This window comes from Monodelphis domestica, chromosome 1, assembly GCF_027887165.1.
Source record: "Monodelphis domestica isolate mMonDom1 chromosome 1, mMonDom1.pri, whole genome shotgun sequence".
Classification (NCBI taxonomy): Eukaryota; Metazoa; Chordata; class Mammalia; order Didelphimorphia; family Didelphidae; genus Monodelphis; species Monodelphis domestica.
Window position 1 is genome coordinate 190,784,176 of NC_077227.1, and position 13,876 is coordinate 190,798,051.

Consider the following 13,876-nt stretch of genomic DNA (forward strand, 5'->3'; position numbering starts at 1 on the left):
GAAAGGGGAAGAAAAACCATAGAGATGGCAAACAGTGAAGAACTTCAATAGCCTCCAAACACCAAGGAAAGCAAGAAGAAGGGGGTGACTTTGGACACATTTTATGGAGCAAGAATACAAAATACAGAGGAGATAGAAGAGGAAACCCAAACAAATGCTTCAAAACCTTCCAAAAGAAATGGAAATTCTCCACAAACTCTTGAAGAATTTAAATTGGAAATTATCAAAAAGATGGAAGCTTTCTGGCAGGAAAAATGGGAAACAATGCAAAAGGAACTCAGCAATCTGAGGGACCAAAATATGCAAATGTAGAAACAACTCAAAGACTCAAAAAACAGGTCAGACCAAACTGAAAAGGAAAACCAGTCTTTAAAGGTCAGAATCAGGCAACTAGAAGAAAATGATTTTGCAAACGAGCAAGAATTAATAAAGCAAAGTCAAAAGACTAAAGAATTAGAAGATAGCATATAATATCTCACTGACAATATGACAGACCGGGAAAACAGAGGAAGGAGAGACAATCTGAGAATCATTGGTCTACCAGAAAAGCCAGAAATAAACAATAATCTTTGTATCATAATACATGATATCATCAAAGAAAACTGCCCAGAGATTCTAGAATAAGGGGACAAAATAGCATTGAAAGAGCTCACAGAACACCCTCTACACTAAATCCCCAAAAGACAACTCCCAGGAATGTAATTGCCAAATTCCAAAGCTTCCAAGCAAAAGAAAAAAATCTTACAAGAAGCCAGAAAAAAGACAATTTAGATATAAATTAACACCAATCAGGTTGACACAGGACCTAGCAATTTCCACTCTGAAAGACTCTAAGGCATGGGACATGATATTCAGAAAAGCAAGAGAGCAACTATCCATCAAAACTGATTATATACTTTCAGGGGAAAGTATGGGCACTCAACAAAATACAAGATTTCCAAGTATTTGTAAAGAAAAGACCAGAGCTCTGTGGAAAGTTTGACATCCAAACACAAAGAGCAAGAGAAACTTGAAAAGATAAATATGAAGGAAAGGGAAAAGGAGAAAAATGTTATCTTTTTCTTTTATTCAAACTCTTCTATAAGGACTACATCTATATCAAATCATATATATATACATATATATATATGTGGGGAAAATGTAAGGTATAACTCAAAAATTGTATGCATTATTAGAGTAATAAGGAAAATCATGCATAGGGAAAGTTTGGGGAATCAAGATGATATGGAGAAGGGGGGATAGAAAGAAAAAGGGAGGTGGGAATCATTGATGGTACTAAGATATACTCCAAGAAATAGAAAAAAAATTCAATAGAATAATCATTCTCACACAAATATACACATGGGAAGGGGAGGGGAAGAAATCTCCTATAAGAAGGAGAGGAAGAGAGTTTTTACTTAAGCCTTACACTCAGTGAAATCAACTCTGAGAGGGAAGAGCATCTAGATCCATTGGGATCTTGAATTCTATCTTATCCAACAGGGTAAGGGAAAAGGGAAAACCAAGGGGGTTGGGGGATAGAGAGCACAAAAAGGGAGGGAAGGAGAGGGGGAAGGGGAAGGGAGTATAAAAAGGGAAGAGCTAGAAAGGGAAGCATATCAAGGGAGGAGACTAGGGGGGACTGACCTAAAGTAAATCACTGGTTCAAAAGGATATAGCTAAAGAAGAAAGGTCAGAACTAGGGGAAGATATAAAAATGCCAGGGAGTCCACAAGTAACAATCATAACTTTGAACGTGAATGGGATGAACTCACCCATAAAATGTAGACAAATAGCAGATTGGATTATAATCCAAAACCCTACTATATGTTGTTTTCAAGAAACACACATGAGGCAGGTAGACACACACAATGTCAGAATTAAATGATAGAGTAAGACCTTCTGGGCCTTAACTGATAGAAAGAAGGCAGGGGTTGCAATCATGATATCTGACAAAGCAAAAGCAAAAGTATACCTGATTTAAAAGAATAGGTAAGGTAAATATATTTTGTTAAAAGGGACTATAGATAATGAGGAAATATCACTAATAAACATGTATGCACCAAATGGTATAACACCCAAATTTCTAATGGAGAAACTAGGAGAATTGAAGGAGGAAATAGACAGTAAAACCATATTAGTGGGAGATTTGAACCAACCACTATCAAATTTAGATAAATCAAATCAAAAAAATAAATAAGAAAGAGGTAAAAGAAGTGAATGAAATCTTAGAAAAATTAGAGTTAATAGACATATGGAGAAAAATAAATAGGGGCAAAGAGGAATACACCTTCTTCTCAGCACCACATGGCACATTCACAAAGACTTACCACATACTAGGTCACAGAAGCATAGCATAAAAATGCAGAAAAGCAGAAATAATAAATGCAGCCCTTTCAGATCATAAGGAAATAAAAATAATGATCAGTAAGGGTACATGGAGACCCAAATCAAAAATTAATTGGAAATTAAATAATATGATACTCCAAAATCAGTTAGAGAACAAATCATAGAAACAATTAATAATTTCATAGAGGAAAATGACAATGGTGAGATATCCTTTCAAACCTTATGGGATGCAGCCAAAGCAGTACTCAGAGGAAAATTTATATCCCTGGGTGCATATATTAACAAACTAGGGAGGGCAGAGATCAATGAATTGGAAATGCAAATAAAAAACCTTGAAAGTGAACAAATTAAAAACCCCAAGAAGAAAACCAAACTTGAGATCCTAAAAATTAAGGGAGAAATTAATAAAATTGAAAGTGATAGAACTATTGAACTAATAAATAAGACTAGAAGCTGATACTTTGAAAAAAACAAACAAAATAGGCAAAGTACTGGTCAATCTAATTTAAAAAACGAAAGAAGAAAAGCAAATTAACAACATCAAAGATGAAAAGGGGGATCTCACCTCCAATGAAGAGGATATTAAGGCAATCATTAGAAATTACTTTGTCCAATTATATGGAGATAAATATACTAATCTAGGTGATGTGGATGAATATTTACAAAAATATAAACTGCCTAGACTAATAGAAGAAGAAATAGATTTCTTAAGTAATCCCACATCAGAAAAAGAAATCCAACAGGCCATCAAAGAACTCCCTAAGAAAGAATCCCCAGTGCCTGATGGATTCACAAGTGAATTCTATCAAACATTCAAAGAACAGCTAATCCCAATACTATAAAACTATTTGACATAATAAGCAAAGAAGGAGTTCTACCAAACGCCTTTTATGACACAAACAGAGTACTGATTCCAAAGCCAGGCAGGTCAAAAACAGAGAAAAAAAATTATAGACCAATCTCCCGTATGAATATAGATGCAAAAATCTTAAATAGGATACTAGCAAAAAGACTCCAGCAAGTGATCAGAAGGGTCATCCACCATGATCAAGTAGGATTTATACCAGGGATGCAGGGCTGATTCAATATTAAGAAAACCATCCACATAATTGACCATATCAACAAGCAAACCAACAAAAATAACATGATTATTTCAATAGATGCAGAAAAAGCCTTTGATAAAATACAACACCCATTCCTATTAAAAACACTAGAAAGCATAGGAATAGAAGGGTCTTTCCTAAAAATAATAAACAGTATAGATCTAAAATCATCAGCTAACATCATCTGCAATGGGGATAAACTAGATGCATTCCCAAGAAGATCAGGAGTGAAACAAGGATGCCCATTGTCAACTCTATTATTTGATATTGTACTAGAAACACTAGCAATAGCAATTAGAGAAGAAAAAGAAATTGAAGACATTAAAATAGGCAAGGAGGAGACCAAGTTATTGCTCTTTGCGGATGACATGATGGTCTACTTAAAGAACCCTAGAGATTCAACCAAAAAGCTAGTCAAAATAATCAACAACTTTAGCAAAGTTGCAGGATACAAAATAAACCCGCATAAGTCATCAGCATTTCTATATATTTCCAACACAGCTCAGCAGCAAGCACTAGAAAGGGAAATCCCATTCAAAATCACCTTAGACAAAATAAAATACTTAGGAATCTATCTCCCGAGACAAACACAGGAACTATATCAACACAACTACAAAACACTCCCCACACAACTAAAACTAGACTTGAGTAATTGGAAAAACGATGAGCCAGTATAATAAAAATGACCATCCTACCCAAACTTATTTATCTATTTAGTGCCATACCCATTGAACTTCCAAAAATTTTTTTGCTGATTTAGAAAAAAACATAACAAAGTTCATTTGGAAGAACAAAGGATCAAGGATATCCAGGGAAATAATGAAAAAAAAAATGAAGGGGGCCTTGCATTCCCAGATCTCAAACTATATTATAAAGCAGCAGTCATCAAAACAATTTGGTACTGGCTAAGAGACAGAAACGAGGATCAGTGGAATAGACTTGGGGTAAGTGACCTCAGCAAGACAGTATATGATAAACCCAAAGATCCCAGCTTTGGGGACAAAATCCACTATTTGATAAAAACTTCTGGGAAAATTGGAAGACAGTGGGGGAGAGATTAGGTTTGGATCAACACCTCACACCCTACACCAAGATAAATTCAAAATGGGTGAATGACTTGAACATAAAGAAGGAAACTATAAATAAATCAGGCAAACACAGAATAGTATACATGTCAGACCTTTGGGAAGGGAAAGATTTTAAAACCAAGCAATACTTAGAAAGAGTCACAAAATGTAAGATAAATAATTTTGAGTACATCAAATTAAAAGGTTTTTGTACAAACAAAACCAATGTAACTGAAATCAGAAAGGAAGCATCAAATTGGGAAACAATCTTCATAAAAACCTGACAACGGTTTAATTACTCAAATTTACAAAGAGCTAAATCAATTGTACAAAAAAATCAAGCCATTCTCCAATTGATAAATGGTCAAGGGACATGAACAGGCAGTTTTCAGATAAAGAAATCAAAACTATTAATAAGCACATGAAAAAGTGTTCTTAATATCTTATAATCAGAGAGATGAAAATAAAAACAACTCTGAAGTATCACCTCACACCTAGCAGATTGGCTAATATGATAGCAAAGGAAAGTAATGATCCAACCATTCTGGAGGGCAATTTGGAACTATGCCCAAAGGGCAATAAAAGACTGTCTGCCCTTTGATCCAGCCATAGCACTGCTGGGTTTGTACCCCAAAGAGATAATAAGAAAAAAGACTTGTACAAGAATATTCATAGCTGCACTCTCTGTAGTGGCCAAAAATTGGAAAATGAGGGGATGTCCTTCAATTGGATAATGGCTGATCAAATTGTGGAATATGTTGGTGATGGAATACTATTGTGCTCAAAGGAAAAATAAAGTGGAGGAATTCCATGGAGACTGGAACAACCTCCAGGAAGTTATGCAGAGTGAAAGGAGCAGAACCAGGAAAACATTGTACACAGAGACTGATACACTGCGGTACAATCGAACATAATGGACTTCTCCATTAGTGTCAGGGATCTAGGAGAAAAAACACTATCCACAAGCAGAGGACAAACTATGGGAGTAAAAACACCGAGGAAAAGCAACTGCTTGACTACAGGGGTTGAGGGCATATGACTGAGGAAAGACTCTAAATGAACACTCTAATGCAAATACCAACAACATGGAAATGGGTTCAAATCAAGAACACATGTGATACCCAGTGGAATCGTGCGTCAGCTATGGGAGAGGTGGTGGGAGGGAGGGAGGAAAAGAAATGATCTTTGTCTTCAATGAATAATGTTTGGAAATGACCAAATAAAATAATGTTAAAAAATAAATAAATAAAATAGTCATCGGATGTAAAAAGAAAAAGAAAGTGAAACTTTCTTGCAAGAGGAGCAAAAAAGAATGGAAAGGTAGCAGAGAGGCATTTAAAAGTTCATAATGCCATAGGGTTGTCTAAGGAGCAGTCCTGTTGATAGATGGCTGAAATGTAATGGAAATAAAAGAGTTGGAAAAATATTTAGGGGCTATGAGAATATAATTTCAGAAAGATCATCAGGATGTATATTAAAGTTACTGAGCATCACTGAAGAAGGGAAGGTGTCATGGGAGTTGGTAGATGATTGGGCCAAAGATGAAATGACAGTTACATATTACAGTGACTAAAACTTAAAAGTAGTTATTGATTGATAATAGCAGAATAAAGGTATTAAAATTGGAGAAAAGGCAAGGAATGTGTACGACATTCCACCTTACCCTGAGACCAGGAGGATAGGAATGGGAGGAGAATCTTCCTTGGTATGGATAGAAAAGGCCAGATTTCAGTTACTCCTAGGAGTTAGAAGGGGAAATTGAAGAAAATGTTGATATGTTAGAAATTATTTATTAAGGCAAATAAAAGTGTTAAAAGAATAAAGCAAAGTGGAATATGCCTAGAGAAATAAGAAAAAAAAATATGTAGAAGTAGGTTAATGGAGTTTCCTGATGATAAACCAAAGAATTAGAAATTAAAGAATCAGAACCCCTATAAAGCAATCTAGGGATGAATTTTGAGAATCAGAGATGGATTGATAGTGGATAAACATTTTAACTAACCAGACCTAGAATACCCATTAGAAAACTGGGACAGCTTGTCATCACTGTATGGCATCCCCAAATATTCACCCAAGATAACTATAGAATCAGTATTATATTAGCTACAAGATGTGGAGACAAGAACTGTTTCCACACATGGGTATCTGTAGGCATTCTCCTCAGCCAATGTTAAGGTCATAGATTTGTAGGACTTCTAAAGTGCTTGTTCTTCTAAACACATTAAATACAGCTTCCGCACTCCTGTTTGTACAATTAACTTACATTACAAATCCCAAACTCATTTATCATAGAGAGTACAAAAGGAAACCAGTATGGGCTTTGTCTGAAATGCATTTTAAATTAGTAGAATTGACAGTAATCATCTTTTTACTAGTTTTTCCAGGCTTTTATATTTATAATTACAATTAGAAAGCAATTGCCAAGTGCTTGAGGTAGAAGGAGGAAATGCACAGGAAATATTTCAAATTGGAAAAGGTAACCACAGATTCTGATAAATGATTTAATATATCATTGAACCTCAAATACTCATCCAGAAGCAAATGTGCAGATGTATTTTGATGCATTGTAAGGATAAAGAAAGCCCAGAAGTGCTACTCTGCCAAAAAAAAAAATGCAGCCCTTCTTCCTGAATCAAGATTTGGTCTAATAGCTGCTAGCTTAAGGCCTAGATCATTTTATGTCTAAATGAGGTTTGATATTAGCAAACAGCCAAAAGAAATTCTGAAAAAGGTATACAAGACTGAAGAAAGGCAAAAATATGTTTTTAAATCTCATATCTAGCCAATAATTAATCCAACTTTGGCAAATGCTCCTTTAAATAGAAACAATAGGCATCACTTCTAGGTATCTCAGTCCCTGATTCAAATGTTTTAGAGCAAAACAACTTTGCCCTGGCAATCTAGGGCTTTTCCTTCTTCCATTTCAGTGGAGTCAGTATAGGAAACAAAGTCTGAGAAAAGTATTTATTTAGGGGAATATTTGCCCCCTGAAAATATATAGCCCTCCATTCCATAGTCTTTAAAATGTTGTTCTTTCATAATTAATTGATTTTTTAGCATTCACTTAAAGAAATATATATATGTATATATATGATAATTATGCTCTGATGGTACTTTAAAGAAGACAGGTAGGAGTTAAATTTTTCTTGCATCATTGTATTGATAGACCAGGTAGAGAAAAAACAAACCAGAAAAGAGATAATTTGAATAGAGCCCTGAACCTAGAGTCAGAATGATTTGAGTTCAAATCTGATCTCAGACATGTACTAGTCATGATATCTTGGACAATTCACTTTAATTTCTGACTGCCTCGGTTTCCTAAACTGCAAGATGAGGATAATAACACCTAGTTGTTATGAAGATTAAATGAGATAATATTTTTAAAGTGCTAAATACAGTGCCTGGCAATACTATGTATTTATTTAAAATGTTTAAAACAACAAAACTTCATTGATACTTTTATTTTTTTCTTAACTATCAATGAAAAAAGCCCACAAATCATAAATAATGTTATATCAACCAATAGCTAAAGCATATACTTTATTAGAATAAGTGAGGGATAGGAAAATCTTCAAATCAATCTTTTCTTTCACTTGTACCTAATGAAACAAGTTAACTATAATGAAATTGTATCTTTGCTTTCTTGTCTAAATCAATGCATTAAATATACAGCATAAAATAACTCACACATATAATTCTTTGGGACCTTACAATGACCTTATGAGATAGATAATACAAACTTTATTATCCTCATTTTCACAAATAATGAAACAGGTTTAGTGGTTATTCTATGGTCATATTTTGTGTCACAGCCATAATATGGTCCCATAGTATGGTATCTTGTCTTTTGACATGGTCTTTTGTTTTCCAAGGTTAGCATAATTCCTACTGCTCTATTTCCACAATACTGAGTACATACTCTGTATTAAGTACTGTTAGGTACAGAGGAAATTTTTAAAAGACTAAGATACTTTTTTATCATTTTGTAGAGCTAAAATTTTCATGCACACTCTCCCTGGTCACCCTTCCTGATTGTACTGTATTAGTTGCACCCTCACTCACTGGTCCATTCATGGGTGGAGGAGGGAAAGTTGGAATACTCCCTTCTCTCCATTGTCACTTCCAGGTTCTTCCCCTTCTTCCATTACTCAGTAATCTTTCTTAATCTGAGAGTCATGCTATCATATCTACCGCCTAATCAAAATCTTGGTACCACAGATGCCTCAGGTCAGTCCTCTTCCTTCTTCTATGAGATTAATACCTGGCTTCTTTTTCCCAACTTCTGTTCTTATACCAGGAGACTTCAAGATGCATTTATTCTCCCTCAAATACCAAAAACACTCAATTCTTTGACATTCTTACCTCCTACTATCCAATCACTGCCACATACACAAAAAATGGTTTTATCCTTGATCTTGAGATTGTCCATGTTCAAGGTATCTGAAATCTTTTTCACCTGTCCCTCTGCATTCCCTTATATAATGACTAAATTACTACAATAACCTCCTAAAAGATCTGCCTCTCTTATGTCTTCCCATTCCAGTCTATTTTTTGTTCAGCCACTAAAATGATTTTTCTAAAACATAGGTCTGATTATGCCACACCTTTCTCCAACTCAATAAACTTCATTGGCTTCCTCTTGCCTCTAGGAACAAATACAGATTCCTCTGTTTGGCATTCAAAGCCCTTTATAATCTAGCTCCCTCCTGTCTTTTCTGTATTGTTATACATTACTTCCTCTCTGACTCTTCCACAAATAAGACTCTACATCTCTAGGTTTCAGGAGTTTTCTCTGGCTGTTCTCCTGCTTAGAATGCTCTACCTCCTCTGCTCCAACTACTGGTTTCCCTGGCTTCTTTTCAGGTCCAATTAAAATCTCAACTTCTACAGGAAACATTTCCTAACCCCTCTTAATTCCAGTGCTTTCCCTTTTTAAATTTTTTTTTCCTGCTTATCCTGCACATAGCTTTCTTTGTATATATTTGTTTGCTCATTGTTTCCTCCTCTATTTGATTGTGAGCTCCTTGAGGACATGCACTGTCTTTTGCCACTTTTCTTATGCCCAGCACTTAGCATAGTGCCTGGAACATAATGGGTGCTTAATAAATGTTACTGATTGAAAGACAGTAAAAGCAAAAAGCACAGGTATGGCTACAATTTTGATAGAGCACAAGTGTTCTCCAATCAAAAACTCTGAAATTCCTTTATCAGATCATGAACCTATATCATTCCATATCTCTGACTTCTCTAATCCTGTAGGGGGTTTTTCTTATTATCTCATCTCCTTCTATTCCTCAGTGTTTTCTAAGACCTTCAGATATGCTCTAACTTCATAATCATCCTTTCCTAATCTCACCATTGTAATTTTCCTTTTCAACTCTAGCTTGTCTCAGCTGGAGTGATCCTCACTCCAGCAAGGCACTTTATATCTAATAAATGTATATTGGTTGATAAAAAGGCATACAAATAACTTGTGACTTAAACAGATAGTTTAAATGCTATATAATATTTTACAGGAAGGAAAAATCTTTTGGGGTAAGAAAAGATCCTCCACTACCCCCCCAAAGAGCTTAACAAAAGAACTAGCACATCAGTGGTCATTGACTAATTGGAAACCTAAGCTCCTCAATAAGACCTGCCAAAACCCTTCTATATAACATTTTTTGGCCAAAACACACCCTTAAATGGAGTGTGGAACATGTTAGAAGAGTAGAATCTACAAATGTGCCCAAATGAGTATGCTTACCAGTTCCCTTTTACTCATATGTACTATGCATAATGCTACATATATGCCCTATATATTATATATAAATATATATACAACATTTAATCGTCTTTTACCTTCCTTCTGGATGGGTAAATTGGTACTGTGTTGTAGAAAAAGTATAAGACTTAAGAGTGATGACTGATTTTCAGCCACTCATTAGCTTTGTGACTTGGAACATGTTATAATCTCTCTGAGTCTTTCTTGGTTGTCTCTAAAAATGAGTGGCTTAGATTATATCGGAGGTCCTTTTCAACTTTAAAGTTCTGTGATTATTCTGGATAATAGGAAATGGAGATACTTATAGTAGACATCATTTCCCAATATAAAGAACTAGAGCTATATCAGAGAACCATGAGTAAAAGAAAATTTTCTTTTCTTTTGTAACCAGGAAGATGGATAGATAGAATCCTCTACTTAAAAAGAGGAGAACCACGTTTGTAACTTTTATTTTCTCATTGTAGTGACTGTATATATGACCTAAACATTTCAGGTGAACCTTTGATGGAGTAATGAAATTATGAAGATGAGTAAAAATCCTGCCTCAGACCTTTATAGGTCAATAATCCTGGGCTTGTTGCTCAAATTTCTTCAGCTTCAGTTTTCTTGTCTGAAGAATGGGGATAATAATAATAATAATAATAGCTATTTTGGAGGGTTGTTGTAGAGGATACATAAGGCAACAAATGTAAAGATCAACCATAAAGAGCTATGTAAAACTTTATATTATTATTATTACTAGTAAAATAATGATTAATGGTACCTCAAAATATACTCTCCTGGCAAACTATTCCCCAAACATTTGATGTGATAAGCATAAATTTAAGAAAATTTTGTTGCTATAACAATATTTTTCTCTGTGATACGCTATTATGCCTAGCAGTTTCACAAAATGAAAATAAGTCCAATTTCCTCAATTTTGCTCTACTAGCTATAGGCCAATGTCTTATCATCATATAATTATAGCAACCATTATATAATTCTTTAACATTTACAAAGTATTTTACAGCTATTAATCTCATTTGATCCTCCCAATAACCCTGTGAACTAGTGTCAGGGGACAGACAATATTAAGGGTTGGTAACACTGTAAAGAGAAGATAACAAGATATAGAAGAGTCAGTCCACCCAAGTATAATAGTAAATTGATTTTATTCAGCCAAATTCACATACAAAATCAATCCTAGGATATGGCAGCACAGTGACATCTCCACACCATACTCAAGTCTAGTCACATATTACATTGGTTCAGAAAACAAAGGCTTAGTCCCAAAAGATGGTCTATGGACACATGCAAGTTTTCCCATGGAATGGGCTGTTTTGCTGTTTACAATTACAATGATACCTGAGGACATGTTCTCATGCTATTACTCCCATCATCCACCTAGGTACTAATATTATCCCCATATTCCAGATGAAGAAACAGATTAAGACAGGTCAATGACTATTCCTGGGGCTAGTAAAGTGTCTGAGATAGGATTCAAAGTCAGCTCAAACTTTATCCTGGGACTACCTTTTATTCCTAATATGTATAAGTTTGATATTTAAAGCTCAAAAAGTATACTTTGCCCAAATTAATTTGGAAAGTGTAATCCTAGGGTTTGCTTTTTATTAATTCATGTGATAAAAAGAAAAAAGTTAGAAGAAAATGAAAGAAGCAATGTTATAGAAAGTTGTGTAACTATCAGAGATTGAGTATTTTGTATTTATTAGAGCATAAAGGTCAATATCTTATTAGATAAAAGTAAGTATAGCAAGACTGGAACTCACTCTTTATATTGCATTATATTGAACCAAAAATCATAGCAAAAGGGTACAAATATACAACCATTTTATGTATAAGAATACATCTTCTGTAGTGGTGATTAGGATAAAGAATTCATCCAATATAAAAATACAAATATGATACAAATATAATACAAAACTAATAACTGAAGCTTTAAATTTTTTAAGGTAAAACCAATAGACCAATGCAATAACAGATTAGCAGTGGAGACATTCTTAATGCTTAGGAACATTTTTGATTCCCTGCCTTATAAAAAATGCATAGAAGGGAAATGTGGTCCAGCAGATAGAATATTGGATGGGAAGGTCAAGAAGCATGTGTTCTATTTTGATTTTCATCATTAACTAAATTCATAATGTGAAAAATTATTGAGGATGAGGAAAACTAGATCTATTTCTGAATTTTTAAAAGAGTAAACCACATTCATATTAACCTTACTTTTAGTGGTGTTTTGGCATAATAATTTTTTAAATAAATTTTATTACTATTGTTTTTTTTTACATTGCTTAAATTTTTCCCTGTATTCATCTCTGTCCTACCTTCCCAGAGAATCATCCCCTATAACAAGGAATGGTATTTTCAGTGAATGAGTTTGTTTACTTATGTGGATATCTGATTGAAATGCCTTGAATTTCAATATTCCTTCATTTTATTCCCAGGCTTGCACACATATATACACAAGCACAAAAACAGGTGTAAGGTGATTTGTAGGTACTAGTAACTAGTGGAATTAGACAAAACTTCATGTTAAAAGTGATTAAGCTCAGTCTTTGAAGAGAGTGAGAGATTCTAAGAGATAGACCTGAAAGTGAAATGAGTTACCTACAAAGGCACAAAGATAGAAAATAAGGGTTGCATGGAGAAGGTTTGTAATAAAAGCTTGACAATATAAGGAGAGTGAAATATGAAGATGGGATAGTAGTAGTTTATTTATTTTTCCTGAGTTAGGATAAAGAAAATTTTTTAAAGATCTTCCAAAGTGCTAACTTTGATTTATGTTGTGAAGGATGAAGAAATGAGTAGATTCTTATATTATTCCCTTTCTATAACCATTAATACATCTTAAAGTAAAAATTCTATATATTCTGTAAAACTCAGATTCATAAAGTTTTTTTTTCCTTTTCCAACTGAGTGTTATTGATTCAGTTCAATTAATAGGGCTAAGATAAGAGAAGGGAGCAACTATGTATAGTATTGAGAGTTCAAGAGCATGAATAAATAATAAGTTTTTCAGGATACAATGCCTTCAACATTTTTATATTAATACCTTAAAGTGGTAGAAACCAGAAGTTAATAAGTATTATAGATTCAGATCTTGATTAAACCTCAGGGACCATCTCATCCAATCCCCTCGTTTAACAGATAAGGAAACAAATCTAAGGAAATTATGTGACTTGTCAGAGGTCATATAGGAAATAATTATCAGAGGAAGGATTAGAATTCAGGTATTGTAACCAGTGGTCTTAGTACTAACATATGATTTGTGCAATAGTACTGGAATGATTATGTGATTTGTGTATTTTGCATAAAAGCACTGAACTGTTTGGAAAAATCATAGTGAAATTGTTAGTATTTCTTATCTTAAATAATTTTTCTTACCTCTTGACCTAGAAAAATGTCTTTGGTTACAGGTTCCCTCAAGAACTAAACATGGGAAAAGTCAGTGCTGAGATCATGTGGACACTCTTTGCACTGGATATTAAGTATGCACTGGAAGGTAATGCAAGTCAAATCTATTTACTTAAATCTTCTTGTAATAAAATATCGAATTTAACCACACAGAAACATATATTGTGGGTCTTCCAGTTTTATTACTGAATGAAGTCAGG

The 13,876-nt window shown here is 34.1% G+C and overlaps 1 protein-coding gene across 1 annotated transcript in view; it reads left to right on the forward strand.

Moving 5' to 3' along the window:
• UNC13C (unc-13 homolog C) overlaps positions 1-13,876 on the forward strand; it is an 817,657-nt gene that overhangs the window by 542,783 nt on the left and 260,998 nt on the right. Inside the window, exon 18 of the mRNA XM_056810215.1 lies at positions 13,679-13,764. Within this exon, the coding sequence (XP_056666193.1) occupies positions 13,679-13,764 (86 nt within the window). The remainder of the gene's footprint in view (positions 1-13,678; positions 13,765-13,876) is intronic.